The 22,574-nt window shown below is 40.3% G+C and overlaps 2 protein-coding genes across 2 annotated transcripts; both read left to right on the top strand.

The window, feature by feature from the left end:
• Nucleotides 1-4,029: 4,029 nt before the first annotated feature.
• Nucleotides 4,030-13,079, top strand: LOC307250331 (zona pellucida sperm-binding protein 3-like). The gene is made up of 10 exons (XM_080027379.1): nucleotides 4,030-4,192; nucleotides 6,202-6,390; nucleotides 7,105-7,217; nucleotides 7,898-8,016; nucleotides 8,581-8,684; nucleotides 9,352-9,529; nucleotides 10,281-10,398; nucleotides 11,287-11,369; nucleotides 11,715-11,785; nucleotides 12,985-13,079. The coding sequence occupies exons 1-10, from the start codon at nucleotides 4,063-4,065 to the stop codon at nucleotides 13,047-13,049; spliced, it is 1,170 nt and encodes a 389-aa protein (XP_079883505.1). The 5' UTR covers nucleotides 4,030-4,062; the 3' UTR covers nucleotides 13,050-13,079.
• A 3,263-nt stretch (nucleotides 13,080-16,342) lies between these two features.
• Nucleotides 16,343-22,574, top strand: LOC307250925 (zinc-binding protein A33-like). The gene is made up of 2 exons (XM_080028196.1): nucleotides 16,343-16,466; nucleotides 19,640-22,574. The coding sequence occupies exon 2, from the start codon at nucleotides 19,649-19,651 to the stop codon at nucleotides 21,062-21,064; it is 1,416 nt and encodes a 471-aa protein (XP_079884322.1). The 5' UTR covers nucleotides 16,343-16,466; nucleotides 19,640-19,648; the 3' UTR covers nucleotides 21,065-22,574.

Raw genomic sequence — 22,574 nt, 5'->3', positions numbered from 1 at the left:
AGGAAGCACTGATGGGCCCTCTGAGAGGCGGTCTTACAATACAAACGTGTAAAAGCTATGTTTGTCTATAGTCCAAAACGTATGAGTGACTGGTCCCTCTCTGAGCCAGATAACACAATGTTTCTATTGATGAATGACCAAATCATTACGCGTACTTGAACACAACCCCTGGTCTAATGACTCTTAATAACCATGCACACACACAGTGTTTCTCACAGGAATTTGGGAGACTGTTGGGGACCCTGGACCTTCTAGAGGGGTCCGGGGGAATGCTCCCCCGGAAGGATTTTTTTAAAATGTTAAAGTAAAATTCATCTGGTGCACTTTGAGAAAAAAACTAAGGCTAAATCAACTGTTTCCTATGTAAGCTATTTAGTACTATTTTCTGGAATAATGTATAGACACAGATGACCAAAAAGCAGAAAGAAGAAATGTACATGTTTAAAAAATCCAGTCAGCTTCTGGAATTTTTGCCCTTCGTTTGTATTTTTTAATGGGCCAATAGGCCCCTGATCTTCGTAGCCCCGAACAATGTTATTTAAAAAATAACAAAAATGTACTGACGAATGAAAGGCCCCTGATATCTGTTTCTTTTCTTCCTAAATAAAATTTTTCGGGGCCTTCAAAGATTAAGCCAGAAAAAAAAAAAAAAAAAAGTTTTTATTTTTTTGGGTGCAGTCCCCCTCTGCCTTGGGCCCCCAAGCCTGTCCGCAGTCCAACGGCCCTGAACGTAACTGACCATAGTCAGATACTCATAATTACCGAGTAGAAGTTGAATGCGTCATAATACAATTCAATGCAGCCTCTGAATGGGCGCATAGGCTACTGGAGCACTGTCAGACAGTAATATGTGTAAAACAAATAGTCACTGTAGTAGTAACGTTCAGTTATAGTTACTGTAGGAACCCTTGCTCTACAATGAACTGGCGACTTTTTATTTTTTTTTATTTTTATGAACTGGCGACTTGATCAGAGTGTAGCGCGGCCAGATGACAGCTAACGTAGGCTTCAGTCTGCGCCCCGTCAAAGGCAATGTTATGAATGAACAAGTAGTAGGCTAATTGTTTCAGCCTCCCTCTGTAGTTTTAAGCCCAGTTCAGACCAAAGATTCGCCTTGCAACTGCAACTCCTTGCGACGAGACGGCTGAGACGTTCTAAAACTGGACCTTGCAATTTGACATGTTGAATCTTCTGTGACGCCTTGCTTAATCTCACCATTCTTAGAAAAAAAAGTTTTTGATGTCCTGGGCCCTGCTCTGCTACTCATACTCCTGGCCTCCTTCTCAACTCTTTTCTGGTGCGAGCTTTTTTGGGGGCATCCTCGCCTGCTGGAGTTTGCTCGCGCTCACTTAATTACGATGAGGAAGAACGAACCGCGGGGTGGACCAAACCATTTTTTTAAGAGGGGGCCAAGGGGGTTATTGAAATGATTAAAATTAGAATTTTGTATGACTTGTGGCTTTGTTTTTATTCGGACTCATTCGTATGATTATATATTAGTTCACTGTCTGTATGCATAATAATTTTGTCATAGATTATACTGGGGGCTGTGTGGTCCCTAGCTGGCTGTGGGCCCTTGTAATCGTCATAACCTTTACCCCCTATACGACGGCCCTGGATTGACCTCATGGTTTTCTACAGCTGTGCCTCGTTTACCTGTGCCAACCTGCTTCATTCACACACACAGCAGAATTTTGTGTTTCTAAAAACGTTTTCGCTCTTCCATGAAGGTTGTCCCAAAAAAGCTGCTGACGTCATCATTGTGTGTGTGTGTCCGAGAACAGACCCTTGAAGTACTCCGTATTTCACGTCAGTGAATATGGATGTACTGTTGTTGTAGGAGACGCACTGAGTTCTACCGGATAGGTATGAGTTCAGCCAATCGTGGGCCGGCCCTGTAAAGCCAAACAGGTTTTCCAGCCGATCCAGGAGTATGTCATGGTCGATGGTGTCAAACGCTGCACTGAGGTCCAACAATAGAAGCACCGAGGCCGTATTGGAGTCCATCATCAACAGAGTATCATTGACTACTTTAGTGAGCGCGGTTTCAGTCGAGTGACGTGCCCTAAAGGCAGACTGAAACGGTTCAAAAAGTTGGTTACTAGTCAAGTGATCCGAGAGCTGTTGCGCCACTACACATTCTAGTATTTTTTATAAAAAAGGCAAATTAGACACTGGGCGATAATGACTCTGATCATCAGGATCCAAATTGGGTTTCTTGAGAAGGGGTTTCACCACAGCAGCCTTAAAGGAAGTGGGAACAGTACCAGTCATTAATGAAAGGTTGACAACATCATGTATTGTAGGACCCAGGGTTTGCCAGAGTTCTTTGAACAATGTGTCAGGCAAGGGATCAAGAAGGCAGGTCGTTGTTTTTGAGTTTTTGACTATTTGAGTCAGTTCTTCATACGCAAAGGGCTCAAAGTTATTAAGTAAACCGATATTACGCTTACACGCAGCTATCGTGCAGTTCGTTGTACTGAAGGAACTGATTTGGTTTCTAATATTGGTAATGTTACTATCAAAATAGTCAATAGAATTTTGCGCAGTGTGGATTGAGCGATTTGATGATTGCGTTTTTTTTGTAAGTTTGGCAACAGTGTCAAATAGAAATTTTGGATTACTCTTATTCCTATTAATAAGAGAAGAGTAATAGGCCTTCTTTGCTACATTCAGAGCACGTTTGTAGATTGAGACGCTATCTCTCCAAGGCTGGGAGGTGGACTCTTGTTTTGATTTCGTCTTCATTCTCTAAATTTCAACCTTCTTCTCAAAATGCGTACAAATAATAATAATACTCTTCTGTACTTTTGCACCATTTATCTCAGAGTGTGAAACAGAAATTATTTGTGCCCTTGAAGACCTAGGGTCGGGGCTAGCACAACCTTTTTGACACAAACACACAGACACACACAGACACACTCACACACACACACACACACACACACACACACACACACACACACACACACACACAGACACACTCACACACACACACACACACACACACACACACACACACACACACACACACACACACACACACACACAGACACACTCACACACACACACAGACACACTCACACACACACACACACACACACACACTCACTCACACACACACACACACACACACTCACACACACACACACATACACACACTCACACACACACACACACACACGTGCACACACACTGTGTAGGAATGTGATTATGGGTTGGATGGTCGAGGTCGGGGTTGAACTGAAATGCGACAATCAGCAGATTTCACCACAGCGCTCGCTTGTCTTCCAACCACCTCTGACATCAGACTGTCCACGCAACAAACTGTACACACACACACACACACACACCAACACATACGCATACACACATGCATGTACACATACACACATGCATACACAGAGATGCACATACACACACACCAACACATACAAACGCATACGCACATGCACACACCCACACGCATACACACACATGCATGTACACGTACACACACGCACACACACACACAGAAAAAACTGCTGCAACCTCCTGAGGCCAGCTCACCTTCACTGATATTAATGAGCGCTCTCTGCTCGTTGCCTTTATTTATTAACCGCTAAGTGTGTGTCTGTGTGTGTATGTGTGGGTGTGTCTCTCTCTCTGTGCATGTGTGTGTGTGTGTGTGTGTGTGAGTGTGTAAAGGGTTCAGTCATTTCACTTTAATTTCGTGTTATTTTTACGCAGACGTGGCTGTTTGGCTGTTTTGCTGTTTTTGTTCCTAAACGAAGCAGTTTATTAATGATGATGACGGCAGCAGCTTTTTGGGACGACCTTCATGGAGGAACAAAAGAGTTTTTAGAAACACAAAACTCTGCTGTGTGTGCGTGTGTGTGTGTGTGTGAATGAAGCAGGTTGGCACAGGTAAACGAGGCACAGCTGTAGAAAACCATGAGGTCAATCAATGGTAGGAGGGAAGGGGGCAGGGCCTAAAAAATCAACTCTACAAAACCACCTACTGCTGCCCCAGTTAATCTGGCTCACACAACAGAAACACAGCCTTAAATAACTCTTCGCAAAATGACGCTGTACATACAAATACTTCTGTCTTTCCTCTGTACGGCTTTAACAGCAGCTCAGGACTGGGACTGGAACGGCAGATTTGGAAACCACAGAACACAACAACAACAAGCACCGAAGCAACAAACAGGTAGGCAAGATTCACTACACAATATAGTCAAGTCAAGTCAAGTCAAGTTTATTTATATAGCACATTTACAGACGGCTAAGCCCCACCAAAGTGCTTCACATAAAGAACAATTAGTGCAGTAAAAACAGGATTTAACACAATTAACAATATACATTTGTGGATTAAATTACTTACATTTGCATTGTATTAACACAGACAGACAGAGAGACACTAGTTTGAGGTAGTTCAGTGAAATGTATATATTCTTACTAGAGAACGTTTTAGTGTTTTCATGGTTTGACACAGTACTCCAAGAGCGCGCACACACACACACACACACACACACACACACACACACACACACACACACGCCTCTTTAAAATGTCACCTACACAATGTCTTTCTCTTCAAATGTTCCTTTCCTATGTATATTTGTTATATTTTTGTTGCATAAGTTTAAATTTTTTATTGTGCAAATCAAATCAACACAGAGCCACTGATACACTCTGCACTTGGCATTTCAACATCTAATGGAAACAGCGCCTGAATGTGGTTTGATATTTACCAGTCAAGGACTAGATCAAACATGCCCTTGATTAGTTGAAGACTTTGAAATATTTTCTGCATTTTTGGTTCAGGCAAGATGAGGCAACTTTACACTTGTCTGGCACATTTCTTACACAAAGGCAACTCCAAAGTGCTTTACGGAATTCCACTAAAACTAATCAATTGAACAAGTTATGGAGTATAATTTTAAACTATATAAAAAAAAGTACTATTTACAGTGGAATAGGCTATGTAAATTCGATTTTTTATTTGAGCTTTTACTGATATACTATGTAAGGCTATTTCACGTCTGATTTGGTTGCATATTAACAGAATGCTGCTTCAATGTGTTCTGTCCTATCTATTGAAACAACCAGTATAGGCCAGCCCCATTTTGACCTCAGTACAAGTTCGCTATGACTTGTACGAGGGTTATATAATTGCACAATAATGTCTAAAATGTATTTAGACCCGGAGCCACGGGAATGATTTCTAAACAAGCAATGGAATCATCATGATGGGATGTGTGTTCATTAATGGTGCAGTGTGTAACTTTGGTTGTGTCAGAAGTGAAACATTTTCTATGGTATATTCTCATAACTGAATAAACAAACTTGGAACACTGTTTGAAGTTAGAAAGCTTCCTGAAAAGTTACTGTTTCATTGTTGTTGTTTACAGCAGCAGGGCCCACAGTTTGGTTTACAAACATATTTCTAGGCTTACATTTGGTTCCAGGTTCCTCAAAATAATTTAGTTTTATGTTGATAAAAGTATTCAATACTAAGAATTATATGTTTTGTAAACTAACTGCAGGCTCTGTGAATGTAAACAAATCCCCTCTTAAACCGCTTGGTGCACTCTCAATACACTGAATGTTGTGTTATTTATTTATCTGCTTTAGTTGAATTGATTTTATTTCTATAGGCCTGTCTAACATAATGTACATTAATATTTTTTTAAACATATTGATTAAAAACCTTCCCAAGGGATCAATTATCTATTTGTCCGTCTGTCTATCCCCATGTTATTTATATATTTATCAACTTTTTTTTATGGGCCTAACAAACCGTACTTAAATTCTTTTTTAACATTAAAGGTGCAGTGTGTAATATGACATCATCAAGAAAGTTCTAGAATGCAACACTCCCTGGGTAACCCCAACCCTTTCGAATAATAACAGAAGCTACAGTGGCCTACAAGGACAAGAACAATTCTACATTTCTAACAATGCACCTGATGACATTCCAACTATGACACTTTCAAGATGGCGGCACTAGGCCTTGGTCCAAAATATGCAGAAATATGGACATATATGAGACCCTTTCTAAAGGGAAAAAAAAATTCAAAAAATGTTTTCAGCTATTATGCACTAAATTAAATGTACTTATGGATATTATAATTACTTTCTACAAAATCTGCTAGGAAATAAAACCCAAGATTCTACACACTGCAGGTTTAATTGATTGGCATCTTTCCCTTTCAGCTAAGCAGCAACAGAAACAGTCTTTCCACGAGCCGTTGACGTGGCGTTACCCTGAGCCCCCGACCGCCGCGCCTCCTAACTACCCCGCAAACTTTGAGCTGAAGATCCCATCGCCGGCCGACAGTGTGAGCGCCCTGTGTGGGGAAAGCTCTGTCCGTGTGGAGGCCAAGAGAGATCTACTGGGGATCGGTACTGTTAACAGATTTTTTTTTCTTCCCTAATGATTGTATGAACATTTGTTGCTAAAACATTCATGCTGTTTGCTGTAAATTGTTCCAGTAACTGAAAGAAACCCAAGTTTTTGGCTACACACACATATGCAAAATAGACTTTTTCACATAGATAATTTTCCATGAGAAACACTGAAAGACCTTGAAAGAAAGATCCCCAAGATGACTCCCTATGCATATCTGTCTGGGGAGACAACACCTGTTTTGATAACACACACAAACCAAATGTAACGCATACACATCTTGGGGATATAATATGGGCAGAGATATGTGTCAGTAGAACTTGAATTCGAATTGATCGACTTGAATATGAATTGATCAACTTGCATTTGAATTATTGATACTTGAATTCGAATGTATACACTTGAATATGAATTAATCAATTTGAGTTCATTATACTCGAATCTGAATCAGTTAATATTCGAAATGACACATTCAAATAAAAGTTCTAAAATTCAAGTCGATCAATTCAAGTTCTACTGACGCATATCTCTGCCCATAATATAAAGCTGTTAATTCTCTGTTCAAATTTTGTAAACACTTGTGATGCATGATTGATCCCTTTCTCTGCTCGCAAGTAAAAAATCTACCCGACTTTGAAATTGCCAGACTCGGATGTCTTTATTGAAGCTCTTGGGTTTTAATAAATTAGCCATTTGAATTTCACTGACAGGTGCGCCCGTCCTAACAGCTGACGTCACTCTGGGAGGATGTATGGCAACAGCGGAGGACGCAGAAGTCATGGTGTTTGAGACGGAGCTACACGGATGTGGAAGCGAACTGCATGTGAGTGTTGTGTGTGTTTTTTTTTTTCACAATACTGTTAAAGGTGCTATGAGGAACTTTTTAATATTTCTGAATTACACTACATAACATTTTATTTAGCTGACATTTTTATCCAAAGCGACTTCCATTAAGTGCATTCAACTATGAAGGTACAAACTCAGAACAGGAATCACGTCAGTACTATAGCTTCAAATAAACTAAACTACGACACACACGCAAGTGCTACATGGAGATGTAACGAGTGCAACTTCTATTTTTGCTTTTTTAAATTTTACCTGATGTCCAAATGAGTAAAATTTAACTGAAATACAGCTGACCTTAGTTATTATTTCCTACAGTATTGCAACTTGACAAGTTAAGGCTGTTACAGACTCCGCAAGAAGAAAGTTCTCGTTGACAGAGCTGCGAGAAGAAAACAACGTCACTTTCTTCTCGCAGTTTGTCCGAGAACTATTGTGTGATTTGGTCAGTCTGAAGTCAATGAGAAAAAAATCAGCTGGCGCTACTATGTTAACAGCGCGTGAATGTGCCGCGGTGAGGAGTTCGGCACATGAGTTCTGGTGAAGTATGAAATGTCCAGACCAGAAAGAACTTCTCGCAGCTCTTGTCAGCGAGTAAGTTTGTTCTTTGTTCTCGCGGAGTTTGTAACAGGCTTTATTCTGTTACCTCTTTGGTTTCAGATGACGGAGGATTCGTTCATCTACTCGTTCACGCTCTTCTACACACCGAGTCCGCTGGGGAGCAGTCAGATCGTCAGGACCAGGGAAGTCCAAGTCAGCGTCGAGTGTCACTACCAAAGGTCTTATATTATTCAATATACTGACCCCTTAAAGCTGGGGTATATGATTTCTGATTGGTCAAAGTTTAACATGAGCTGTACACTTTGACCAATCAGAGCGAGGCGCCGATTCTCTGTTCTTATTGGCTGTTGGGACTGTCCATTCACTTTGGTACGACTTTGTTGGTGTAGAGCGTGTCGGGGAGGGACCAAAGAGAACAAGTTTAGCGGTTGAGGTATTTGGTTCGAATCTCTATCCCAACTGCCATTTTCTGCACAAATCCTCCACCCCAGCTTTAAGATTTGGTCATTTAACTCTCCACTTGTAGGTGGACTCAGCGATTCTGGAGAATGCTTGTTGTCAAAATCATTGAATATCTCCTTACGATATGCTACCTGCACGTGTCGGGGTGGTTTAAAAAAAATAATCTGGATTTCGACAACAAGCATCAGAATCACTTACTCCACCTAATGTTCCTGTCATTTTAGTCTCAATTGAAAGTCTGTTTTTCTTTTTGAGAAGTGATTATATAGATGTTTGGTGAAAATGATTTATTTATATTTACTTTACTTTTATTTTTTTAGGAAGCAGGACGTGAGCGAAGGAATGGTGTCTCCGACCTGGAATCCGTTCACTGAGTCACACGTGTCAGAGGAAAGTCTGCTCTTCTCAATCAGCCTCATGACGGGTGAGTTTTCTCCCACTGAAGTTCACTTTTCATTCATTTTGTGCACATTAATGAACAATTACAATAGAAACATTTGCTATATACATTTAACCTTTATTTATACTGGAGAGATCAATTGATGTGTGTGTGTGTGTGACCCTTATTCACTATGATGTCGAAGAAATGCAAAAACAATACATATACAATGCAAATACATCAAATACAAAACGACTGATACAGAGACAAAACAATTGAAACATTTAGACAGTGTAGTTGTCAAACAGTGTGATAATTTTTTAAATTTAAATAAAGCTGCTCGTCTCCATCTTTTCATGTCTCTCTCAGATGATTGGCAATAACCCTGCGTTCCAAATCACATACTTAATCTTTTTACTACACACTAAAGTACTGAAGAGGTTTACGGCCACAGGAAAGACAAACATAATTAGATGAGGAAGATATTTTTTTTTTTTCATTATGTTGAGAAATGTCAAGAATAAAGACGAATACTGCTAAAAGCTATTGGGACTTATTGGTATTTATGTATTTTCAGCATACTACAATTGACCTGCATGTTTTGGGACGTCCTAAATCTTTTTCTGGCCTACTAAATAGTAGGGAAGTATGGGGATTGGAACGCAGGGTAAGATTTTATTAAATCTTTTGTCAATTTTCCTGTTTCTCTCAGATGATTGGCAGTTCTCTCGTCCGTCCGCTCAGTTCCTTCTCGGCGACGTGATGAAGTTTGAGGTGTCAGTCAAGCAGTTTCACCACGCGCCGCTGCGAGTGACTGTGGACAGCTGCGTGGCAACCATCGTCCCAAACATAGACACAGTGCCGCGATACACATTCCTTGGAAACCACGGGTCAGTTTTGTCTTTTATTTTTTAAATTTGCTACTCAGAATTTATTTGTCACATACATAAATTGTTGTGAAACTGTCGGCTCCATGCCAAATAGACGCATGACAAAACAGTAGATACATTCAAGATGTCAGGGGGTTATTGCACAGAGGAATAAAGCGGTTACTCTATGACATGTATAAGTGCTGTAGCGCAAAAGTGCTTAATCAGTGCCATTAAGATACCAGATGGCTTATTTATTTTAAGTCCACTTCAAAACAAACTGGGTTCAATATGCAATATTTGAAAGTAATCTTGCTAATGGATCATAGTTGTTACTCATCTCAGGAGCTTTAGTAACTAGCTTTTTGTCCTTGAAGGCCTCCGTAGCGACTTTAAATTCTCCAAAGGGAGGGGTAATTTGATAGTTTACACATCTTCCACCGCAGCCTTAAAACACATCTCTTCAGACTGCACTTTGACTAAAAAGGAAAAAAAAATGCAGAAATGTAATGTAATAGGTTAACAACCTTTAGCATTGCAGTCAAGAATCTCACCACTAGATGCCGCTAAAAACTCCAATGTTAAGACAAGCCAGACACAAGGTCATTCAAAGTGCTTTACAGGGGGCAAGATTAAAATACAGAATACACATTAGAAAAGCGACTGAATAAAACGTTTAAAAGCAAATGAATAGAAATAGAACGGCTAGAAACAACATTATTTTCTTTAACAAATGTGACGTTGTTTGACGGCCTCTCCGTGTTGCCTTCAGGTGCCTGTTCGACAGTCAGCTGACGGGCTCCAGCTCTCGGTTCCTTCCTCGGTCTCAAGACGACCAGCTGCAGTTTGAGTTGGAGGCGTTCAGGTTCCAGCAGGACAACAGTGGCATGGTGAGACAGACACACACACACACACACACACACACACACACACACACACACACACACAGTATAAAGACACACACACACTTGCATATAAAAACACACTTACTCACTCACACTTACACATGGATACAAAATTATACATAGACACACACATTTCCACATAGACACACACTTACACATAGAAACACACTTACACATTTGCACATAAACACTGGCACACACGGTATAAAGACACACAACCCGTTAATCTACCGCTCATTGTGAAGTTACTAGAGTTTCTATTGTTTCCTCCTGTTCAGGTAGCTGTTATCTACCAATTTCAGACTCTCAAATGGGTCCATAACAATCCATACAAAAGCCAGTGCCATGCCAGTGTTTTTATTGGCATGGCCAGATAAGTCAAGATTAATATCTAAAGCAGTTCGTCCTAGAACTTGTTATAGCGTCAATAAATGTTAGGTTGCGTTCCAAATCGCACACTTTATAGTATGTAGAAACAAGATTTAGGATGTCCCGATTCTTGTGGCCAGATTTAGGATGGTTAGAAGTACCCGGATGTCCTACTTCATGCGGCCAAGATTGTTAGTGTTAAACTGCATCCTATTTGGGCGATTCTGACCCACAATCGCACGTGAAATGACGTCACATCGACGAAGCCTCCATATGAAAACAAACGGGGATGCGACGGATATAAAAGCAAGAGGCAAGATCAAGGCGCAATGTTATGATGAAATAAGAGAGTAAAGTATGTCCCAAAAGTATGCCTACTGCATCCTAACTAGATTCTTTTTATCGTCGGATGTAGTATGTAGAATAGAAAAAAGAAAGAGTATGAGATTCAGAACGCAACCATAGTTTTGGTTAATTGTATCTTTTTTTTTTTGTGTCTTTTAGATCTACATAACATGTAAAGTGAGAGCCAGGGCCGCTGCTGCAGGGGTTGATGCCTCTCACAAAGCCTGTTCCTTCTCCAACGGGTAAAAATAATAATGGATTTTATTGTGTAAACTTTTAAATTTTTATCCTTATGTATTTATATATCATTGTATCTTATCCTTTTAATGTTTAAGCCCATGTTTATATATTATTGTATCTTGTTTAGTTTTGTATTTACTCTTCTTACCTGCCCAGTTCTACAGGTGATAAATAGGGGGGCGGGGTGGGTGTGACACTGCCATACAGAAAGTTTTGTGGTCCCTTAATCAACCTTGTGTCAACCCCTTAGACAATGGCTCTAATGTAACCAACAATTAATTTATGTGAAAAAGTTACGCCCTTTAGCTTTAAATGACTTGGATCTTTGTTTGTTTGTTTGTTGACAGGTGGAGTGAGGTGAGTGGCAGCCATCACACGTGCTCCTGCTGTGATACAGACTGTGGCACAGGAAGCAAGAGTGAGTGTGCACAAACTCGTCTAAAAACATGGGCTGCGTTCCAATCCCCATACTATCTGCTATTTAGTGTGGTAGAAAATAGATTAAGGATGTCCCAATTCTTGTGGACTATTTAGTATGCTTGAAAATACCCGGATGTCTACTAGATCCGCCCAAGATATTTAGTGTTGAACAGCATGCTATCTGGGTGATTTTGACCCACAATCCAGTGCACACGGAAAGTGAGGTCACATCGACAGAGCCTCCATATGAAAACAACTGGGGATACAACGGATATAAAAGTGCAAGAGTATGCCTTCTGCATGCTAACTAGATTATCTTAATGGTCAGATGTAGAATACAAAAGAGTAGGCGATTTGGAACGCAGGGTTAATTGATTTGTGCCGACTATACCAATATAAACTCGGAATCAGAATGCCTTTTTTAATCATTGCACAGCTGTACAACAATTTAGAGCAATTCCTAACTCTGTACGAAAGAATATAGTTTAAAAGATAAATGAATCAATAAAAAGACCTAACTCACTCCTATAAACTGTTAGCAGCAGATACAAGAGGTATTGCATAGTCTGTGTTGCACAATTCCAGAAGTATAATATCTAGTGAGTTCAGTTCTTTTATAGCACATTGATGGGGAAAAAAAACTGTTCAGGGGTTTTGGATGTGTTGGTCTTAATAGAACGATAGCGCCTCCCAGAGAGCATATCTGTACAACAAAATAACACTAATGCTAACGGCATTCGATGATAATGGATTGAAATTGTATTCTATAAAGGAGATTGCTTTATTGTATGTATTTGGTAAGGTGCAGCGATCCACTATTTCTCAATTCCTATTCTGATATTTGGGTTTGAGATATTGGCCGATACAGATGCTGTCCTACATCATTATAAAAACAAAACTGTTGGTGATATGTGTGAGGTTATATAAAGGCTTCAGCAATATTCCTAACAATATTTTGTATACTTTTTATTTTATTACACGGTGGGAAATGTATTTTCGATTGCTCCGTGTGGGTAATATTGCAAAAACGGCCAATACATTTAATAATAATAGATAGGATTTATATAGCGCTTTTTTGGAAGGTCACTCAAAGACGCTTAACATCACATAGAATATACAGAACATAAAGAATAGAAAAACAGGAAAACAAGAAACAAAAGAAATTTGAATGACTTTTACATTTTCTCTGTGTTGCAGACGCCCAGTGGGAACAGGAAACGGTGGTTGGACCAATCACAGTGAAGGAGAGACCTATGAAGTGAAAAATAAATAAAGTTTTATTTTTAACTGAATGAAGCCTGGTTGAGTTGATTTATACAGATGAACTTACTGCACAGTTGTCTATAACTAACGGCAGCGGCTATCTGTCGTAATTGTAATAGGGTGTGACCACCAAAGTAAGATTTCATGTTTTTTCTTTATGTATTCATTGTTTTACCATATTGTTTTTATGGTGGAATGCATGAAAAATGGCCCAACTGAACACAAACAGACGAGGGCAGAAACCAGCCGCTAATTAGGCTTGTGTCATGTGATATCTAAACAAAATTAAAAAAATATAATAAAAAAAAAAACTTAACCACCCATGTTTTTAAATGTTGGCGATATTGGAATTATATTTTTACCATAGGCTTAAAGGTGCTGTAAGCGGAATGTTTTTTTTTTTAGCTAACTTCTTGTCAGTTACTGCAGTTAGCAGTCCCCTCCCTCGTCCCTACGTCACCACATTAATGCACTGCGGTCTTCAATCATCTCAGATCCATAAGTGTGATAAAACATGATTTAAAAACAGACATTGGGAAGGATTTTTACCTGCTCTGCCATTGTAGGCGCATAAACATTCACCCATGTGTCGCTCTGGTGTGCACCGGCAGTGAGACAATGAGTGAGACGGGTTCCGGTTTGTAGCGTTCTCTCTTGTGATTGGATATAAATTTCGAGATCCCCCGAAAAGTTTATTTGCCGATTACATGCAGAGCAGCTGACTGAGAGATTGGCTTTATAAAACGCGCACATTATGTAAGTGATCACTGTATGAATAAAGAGCGTTTAACACTTATATTAACATAAATAAACCGCTTACTTCACCTTTAATATTGTGTAAACAAACTACAACTATTTCAAACCATCAGCTAAATTGCCTGCAAAGCTGCTATCGCGTGTGACTATCTAAATAATAACATCCTAGTTACAGTGAATAACTATGGGCTGGGCAAGAAAACAATCATCCTACATTTATGATCGTCAGAGGAAAAATTAGACAGTTTCATAAACATCAAAGTACCCAAGTCTCTTTATAAAACAAATGAGAAACTTTCTTGTTCAGTCTTCCAAAATGTGAAAAAAATGTTTTTAACAAGAGCAAAAGAGACAAAGTAAACACTTATCTTCAGGGATGGCTGGTATCAATGGGCTAATGGGGCTAAGCCCTCCCTATCTTTTCTAACTTAATGAAAATATTAAAATATAATATTACTAAAACTTAGAATTGGTTGATTGTGGTGCAACGGGAGAAGCATCAGCACCAAATAATCACAAAAAAACGCAGCATACGTTATGTAGGCTTAGAAAAGTCAGCCCAGACGATCTGCCTGGGCTGACTTTTCTAAGTCCACACATAAGAAAATCAGCATCCAATCGGTGTCGTCCAATCGTGATTGACAGGTATCATGACATACCCCCTTGATTTAGAGACCATTTGGGCTAAATTAATATAGCCCAGCCCATTGACTTTCTGCAAATCACAGTAGCCTACAGTGACTGTAGGCCCGCCTCCAACAGTGACAGTGACTCTCACTGGTGACTCTCACTGTTGTAGGCGGGAGAAAAAAAGTGATGACAACAATGGCCAGCGCCAATGTAGTTAACGAAGTGGACTACCTCCTAACGCATCCTTTTTCGTTGATGTCTTTAGAAGAGAAAAAAAAAGAAATAAAAAGACTGGGGGCACATCGGCCAAAGGATGTCCAGATTAAACAAAAAGACACGCGACAAAATCGTTCATTTTGCGTCTCTTGGTTCGAAAGGAAGGACTGGCTAACGGCGAGTGTAGCTAGGAGCGCTCTCTTCTGTTTCCCTTGCGTGTTGTTCGGAGGAGACACAGCATGGACCCAACAAGGGGTTGTGGATTTAAAACGTGTCATGTAAAATCAAGAAACATGAATGCAGTTCTTCTCACATTGGAAACTGTGTGAAGCTTTCAATGTTGGGCAATGTAAATATTGTCTGTCAGCTGGATGACGGCCACCACATCTCCGTACAGAGACACAACGAGCAGGTGAAGAAAAACAGACATTCGCGGTCACGGATTGTGGACTGTGTTAGGTTCTGTGGGGCACACGAGCTAGCTCTCAGGGGCTCAGATGAATCGGCAACTTCACTCCAGTGGGGCGTGTTTCTTCAGCACACTGAAGAGGATCAACATATTTCTCCGAAGTACCAGATAGATAGATAGACACTTTATTGATCCCTTGGGAGTGTTCCTTCAGGGAAATTCAAAAATCCAGCAGCTGTAGTACATACAACATGACACAAAACAAGTAACACAAGCTAAAATGCATCAATATACATGGTAAAAAAGTAAAATACAGATTTATATTTATAAATACATTTAAAAAGAAGCAGCAGCAGATGTTAGCAACAGTTATTAATTTATATTTGTGTTTGACCTTGTTTAAGAAATGGAGTGTGTAGCAATAAATAAATAGATTATGCAAGCTGTTATTGTTATTAAGTTCCATCAGTTCCACCAGCCACTGTACTCCTCCTGCCCCCCCTCCTCCCTCCATGTGTGGAGTTGTGGAGTGTGATGGCACGATGGACAAATGAGTTCTTGAGTCTGTTGGTGCGGCAACTTGACCATGGGACAACATAGGCTTAACGCCCTGGCCATGCTGTCTACTGAGCGGTACCTCATCCAAAAATCACCGGACTTCAATGACATGGTGATTAACCTGTTTGCGTCTCAGAAAGGCTGTCGATGCGAGCTTCTCTTCAAATAAGGTAGGCCCAAGCTCCCATAAAGAGGAAAATCACTCCTTTTAGCTTTTATTGGTCCATTGCCTGCTGTCTCCCTGCATTCTATTTGTTGTGACTCAAGGCCTGTTACTGATTTTATTTGGGACGTGATGCTTGCTTGATAATGTTTGTGATAAAAACAGTGCAGTTGGCGGTCGTTACAGTGCGAACACGTTTTGGAGTGAGTGAGTGTGTGTGTGTGTGTGTGTGTGAGAGAGTGAGAGAGAGAGAGAGAGAGAGAGAAACTTTTGCCATCAGAACATGTTTGTAGCCTACTTCTCTAATTTTTTGTAGAGCATTATTACTTGCTGTAACTTGGTGCTGTATCACTGGACTGTACTTCAGATGTGAATTTGTTGTTACTGCAGCGTGAACTATTATCTGGTACTGGCCCTAGGCGTAATGCATTTGTTAGCCCCCCCCCCCCCACCCAATATCACCACCAGCCGCTTATCTTCCAAAAACTATGTTGCAAGCTTGGTTACAGAGCTACACTAAGAGGTGGAGCAACATAAACGGGAGAGCTGCTGCAGCGTCACAGAAATGGAGGTGAAAGTTTGTCTGAGAGGGAGCCCAGCTGCAGTCCAGACACGTCTCTGTTTCTCTCTGAACACAAACTCAACTTGTTCTCAACTAAACGGCAGAATCTCTGATAAACACTGGTGAGTACACAGCCCGAAATCCAAGATATAAAAGTAAAAACCAAACCACAAAGAGTGCATTCTGGTTAGACATAATGCAGACCCAGCTAGCTTAGCTTTAACTAAATATCCTACCCTTTTATGACTTGTTTCTTTCCAATACTCTAACAATCTTAAAGGTTTTCCAAGGAACTTTCAGGTTGTGTTAATTATTGCACCAAAGCGGTAATGTTGCAGGGTGTGCTTACCCATGACAAAGCATTGAGAAAAACTATAAACAAATAGCATTCTTTGCACTGATTCATGCTGTTACTGTTATTTTTGCTGTTACATGTAATTAATGATCATCAGAGGAAACATTCGACTGTTTCAGAAATATTTAAAAGTTCCTCATAGCATTTTTTTAAATACACATATCAACATAGCGACGCTTCACTGTCACTGCAGCTGTCTGTGTTTGTAAGACGGGAGAGAGGGGGTGGTGTCGGTGAGCAGACGCCCTCTCTCCCTCCTGGGACACTTTCCAGTTAAACATACAGTACATATCAGTGTGTTATCCACTGAGCTAACCAAAGCTAACCCCCGCCAGGGAAGTGGAGACGCTTCTGCTCTGTGCCCTGTGAAGTAACTGGGAGGAGCTTAGACCTGAGTCGTGTTTGCAAAACAATACCAACAAATGGTACTATGTAAATAACAGACAGAGAGAGGACTGTGCAGATAAACAAACCCCCACATATAGCTCTGGACAAATTAAGAGACCAGTCTGGATTTTTTATAAATCTTCATGCTCTAAATTACATTTTTTGGACATTGGGTAAAAAATTTGAGAGTAGGTCATAGAATAAAACTGAATGTGTGACTATTGAAATTCAAATGAAAGATAAATGTTAATTATCAGCTGTGTGTACAGAACACCCGATTCAAAAATGGAAGACTTTATAGAATACATGGAAGAATTACTTTCAAAGGCAAATCAAAAGAAGATATTTATCTGTGGGGATACAAACATTGAATTACTTTTTTTTAAAAACTCATTCACTGACTGAAGCATTTGTAAATACACTGCATGTTATGGGCCTGCAGCCGAGGTCAGCAGACAGACTGACTGTTTTGAATACTTTTGCAGATGTGTTTAGACTACTAGAGAAGAAATGGACAAGGCCATATCACTATCTGCATTGTCACAGGCAGAGAGGAAAATGGAAAGCATGTATGTTATACACTGGCAATGAATAAGGAGACCTAAAATTGTCTGTGTATTGGAATGCATCTTCTTTAAAAAAAAAAAAAAAAAAAAAAAAAAATGTTTTAACTGTATCAGTAGCTGTGTATCTGAATCTTATGGCAGTGGGGGCAGGACCTGATAAGCCTTTGGCTTCTCCTGCCACCTTTCGGACGATAACACAAAGTATAAATATATGTATGAATATGCAAAGAGAAAATAGTTTATTGTGTGTAATTGTCCGGAAGAATAAAAAAAGAAAAAAAAAAGAAAAAAGAAAATGCAATATGCAAGGTTTGTTTTATTTCTAACATTATTCTATCAACACAGACATTTACATCTATAGTCTGGCATTATAATTGATTTGCCTTGGGTGTACTGTGGAGTGGGTAAGACTGTTTTAGTAGCAGGCTAATTAGACCCCAATCCTGTGCGCTAGCCTAGCACGAGCAAATTCTGCAACTAGAAGGACTGAATGAAATGTGTCCTCGCCCAAACTACCTTGACTATTTCTGAAAACATTTGAAAACGTCATGTACGGACAATCTAATGCTATGTGCTGATTGTGTTTAGCCTACATAACAATCCGAACATTCTCCGATTTTATCGATAGCTTCCTAAATCATGTTTGACGAAAGTGAAACTAATATCTGCTCCGCTGCCGTGGCAGAGCAGAGACGGGCGAGCCCTACGACGGCCGACGTCACGGAACACACCAAACGGATTCGTGTCCCCGCCCCCTCCAGACTCTCCGACCATGTCCGACGCCCGATTATCGGGCCGGTGTGTCCTGGCCTTAAGGGTCCTGTGTTCTGACCCCCAGACTGTGTTTTAATCTAACTGGTTCTACCGGTCATTTGAATGTTAATCATTGAATATGAATTATATGTTGTATTTAATCAGAGTTACTTTCAATGTTTAGAAAAAAAATTGCTTAATTGACCAAACCTCTAGTAGTCCAACATTAGTTTTGGAATATTTGATTTTCTGTCAAGATTCTAACTTTTACAACATGTGTTGTTATGGTAGCTTCAGAGTGGAAAAAGTAAGTGGATCAGTTTACCCCCTTGATTTCTCTGTTCTGTCTCAGTTTACCCCCTAAGCTGGGGTAAAGTGAGACACAAGACAAAAAAAATCATATTTTAACTGCCCTTCGTCCTGAAAAAAATCTAATAATGTCCATTGCTAGTAAACATCCTGAATTAATGGGAAATGTGTACATTTTACTGATAAATCATTTTAGCTTGCTTAGAGGGGAGCAAATGTAAAAAGTGTCTCACTTTACCCCACTCTCCCCTACACATATTTGTTACAAAGGTGTTCTTTGGGGTTAGGGTTAGTTATGGCAGCTAAGCCTGGCCTTGCGAAAACATTTTTGTAAATTGCGGCTGTGTTTCATGACCGATCTTGTCTTCTTAGACATGTGTAAGTCAGTCTCCCTAGGCGGCAGGCCAAATTTGGAAATGATGAGATGAATAAATTATCCAAGTTGTTTTTTTGTAGAGCACGTTGAGCTAGACTTGTGTTTAAAATGTCATGTTAATCTGAATCACAGGCAATGTTGAAGTACATCTGTTTGGCATTTGTGGCCCCCCAGTTTAAAAGTGCTGTTGGGCAGTCTGACTGCTGTCACTGAAGGAGCTACTCAGTGACGTAACTAAGTCATGAAGGACTTGTGACCTGTTGTGCAACATTGGATGACAGCTTCCACATCCATCGGTTCGAGGACAGAACTGGCTTTTTTAATCAGCTTATTTAGTGCAGCAGACCTGCTGCTGCTGCTGCTCTACCACAGCCAATAATGTACAATGAAACTAATTAATGCAAGCTCAAGTAAATCCTGAAGAACTGAAGTAAGCCTCCATATTCAGATACAACACAGCAGCATTAATACCATATATAGCAGGTTTTAGACATGCCATCAATGCCTAAGTTAAATGCATCACATTAAATAAACATTTATTTCCCTCAGATTGTAGCCATGTCTGCTGCCAACTGTCTGCTGACTGAAGATCAGTTCCTGTGCTCCATCTGTCTGGATGTGTTCACTGATCCAGTCACCATCCCATGTGGACACAACTTCTGTAAAGCCTGCATCAGGAAACACTGGAAAAGAAGTGTCCCCCGTCGCTGCCCCAACTGCAATAAGGTTTTCTCCACAAGACCTGAGCTGCTGGTCAACACCTTCATCTCTGAGATGGCTGCTCAGTTCAGAGCGTCAGCTAAACAGGAAGCCAGCAGCAGCAGCTCAGAGCAACAAGCTGCAGAACCAGGAGAAGCTAAACAGACGACAGCAAAGGTTCCATTCTACATATTCTCAGGGACCAAACTGAACGCACTGATGTTCTGCCTGGTGTGTCCGATATGTGTATGCATGCTTTATGCTGTCCTAGTCAACAAAACACATGATGTTGTTCCTCTGACTGAAGAATATGTAGAGAAGATGGTTGAGCTGAAGAAAACAGAGGCTAAAATCCTGCAGATGATCCAGACAAGACAAATAAAGATTCAGGAGATGAGACGCTCAGTGGAGCTCAGTAACGAAGGTGCAGACAGAGAGATAGCAGCCGTCAAAGAGAAGCAGAGAGAGACAGAGAAACAGGCTGAAGGCTTCATCAAAGAGTTGGAACAGGAAATCTCTGAGCTGGAAAAGAGAAGCACTGAGGTGGAGCAGCTCTCACAGTCTGACATAAACACTGCTCCACCCACCAACGACTGGACAGAGATCAGTGTCCGTCCACCTTCATATGGAGGGACTGTGAGGAGAGCTTTGCAACAGCTGGAGGAGAAACTCAGTGAACAGATGAAGAATCTGTTGGATCTGAAGAGGGTCCAGCAGTATGCTGTGGATGTGACACTCGATCTTGATACAGCAGATCCATTTCTCATCATGTCTTATGATGGAAAACAAGTTAAACATAATGATGCATGTCAGAATCTCGCGGACAATCCAGAGAGATGTGATACTACTGCTGTTCTTGTCGTATCAAAGCAGAGTTTCTCTTCAGGCAGATTTTACTATGAGGTTCAGGTTGAAGGGAAGACTCACTGGCATTTAGGAGTGGTCAGAGAGTCGATCAACAATAAGGGAAGAATCAAAGTGAGCCCTGAGCATGGTTACTGGACCATATGGTTGAGGAATGGCAATGAGTACCTTGCTCTTGCTGGCTCTGGAGTCCGTCTCTCTCTGAAGTCCCGGCCTCAGAAGGTGGGGGTGTTTGTGGATTATGAGGAGGGTCTGGTCTCCTTTTATGACGTGGATGCTGCAGCTCTTATCTACTCCTATACTGGCTGCTCCTTCACTGAGAAACTCTACCCATTCTTTTGTCCCGGTCCACATGATGGTGGTAAAAACTCTGCCCCTCTGATCATCTCTCCTGTCAATCACGCAGAGTAGAAGATCTATTTTCAACAGAAAAATTCACCATTGTGTATAACATTTATTTAAATTTTTGTTTTATTAGGTTGTCATCAACACTTTTTATTCTTTTATTTCTGGAAATATTTTTCTTTGATGTATCACAATGCTACTTACTGCTACAACACACTAATTTGATCATGCTGATTGATATTATCTAGTGTTGTCTGATTTATTCAATAACTGCCTACTCGGCTTCTAGACTGTTCAATCCTCGGAAAACAATGTTCTCAGGGATAAGAAGCATTTTCATGTTCATTAAATGTCTGGGGCCGTATTCACAAAACATTTTAAGGCTAAGAGTAGGTCCTAACGTGCTGATTTAGGAGTAACTCTCAAAAATAAGGGGCGTTTCACTCCTAATTTTAGGACTCCTAACTTTTTAAGATAAGTTTAATTCACAAAGCATTTTAGCGCTAAAACTAGCTCCTAAATCTATGAAAAGCTAAGAGTCCTCGAGAGGACTCCTAAGTCACCAAGAGTAATTCACAGACAACCATTTGATGGCATTTTGGAGAGATTTAATGATAGTGAGCTTAACAAAAGGTACCTTTAATAACTGTGAGGGTTTAATGATCTTAGTGAAGTTATATTTAGAAAGTATAGACACATTTATATGTATTATATTCATATATATATTTATTAAGTTCCTTTTCCTGCAGTTGCTTTGGGTTTACGATGCGCTGAAAGTTACTGTTGGTGTCACGTTTGGGTTTAATTTCGTACTAGAGTAGGCCTATAGCCTATGTGGCGCTTCGCAGCATCTCCTCCGTTCCACAGGTCCGCTGTCTGTATAGGTGCGCGTCTCGCCTTTTTCCTTCCGCATGCACTTTACGATTTCGCCGGCTGTTGTTTCCAAATTGTGAATTTCCTGGTTTGTCGCTGTCTGACTATTGCTGCATAGTCGCCGTTGAGAGAAATACCGTGAGAGTGCATGGCGTGCAGCTGTTCAATGAGGATATTTGTCCCGATTCAAATCATTGTAAAATGTAAAATGAATAGACCTATGTGGCGCTATTGTAGCCTATAGGTTAATAGTGAACGAATGTGTGGGAAACCCTGCAGTATCTTGGTTTCATGTTAAATCAGTGTCACTTGTCATTAATTGTATTAAAAACTCTTAACTTTAATACAGCGACACGATATGGATATCTCCCACAGTGTTTCTATCATAAATTCACTCTTAGCTCTCATTCCCTTTCAGCCAATCACTGTGGGCATAGAAGGTATGAACATGACGTCATCCATAGCAACAGGGTCAACCCCGCCCCCTCATTTTAGCTTAGTAGTCCCTCCCATTCCTTAGTAAAAGTTGGTCTTATCAGCTTTGTGAATAGGTTTTAAGAAATGACTCCTTACTAAGAACTTTTAGTGCTCCTTAGGAGTACTCTTAGCGCTAAGATAAAATGTTTTGTGAATACGGCCCCTGGACTTCAAGTTGAAACCTGTTTATTGTCTGATCATTGTACATATAAGAAGTGTTGCAAAC

Source organism: Ammodytes marinus, assembly GCF_949987685.1.
Source record: "Ammodytes marinus genome assembly, chromosome: 5".
NCBI classification, from domain to species: Eukaryota; Metazoa; Chordata; class Actinopteri; order Uranoscopiformes; family Ammodytidae; genus Ammodytes; species Ammodytes marinus.
This window is presented reverse-complemented; position numbering and strand designations above follow the sequence as displayed.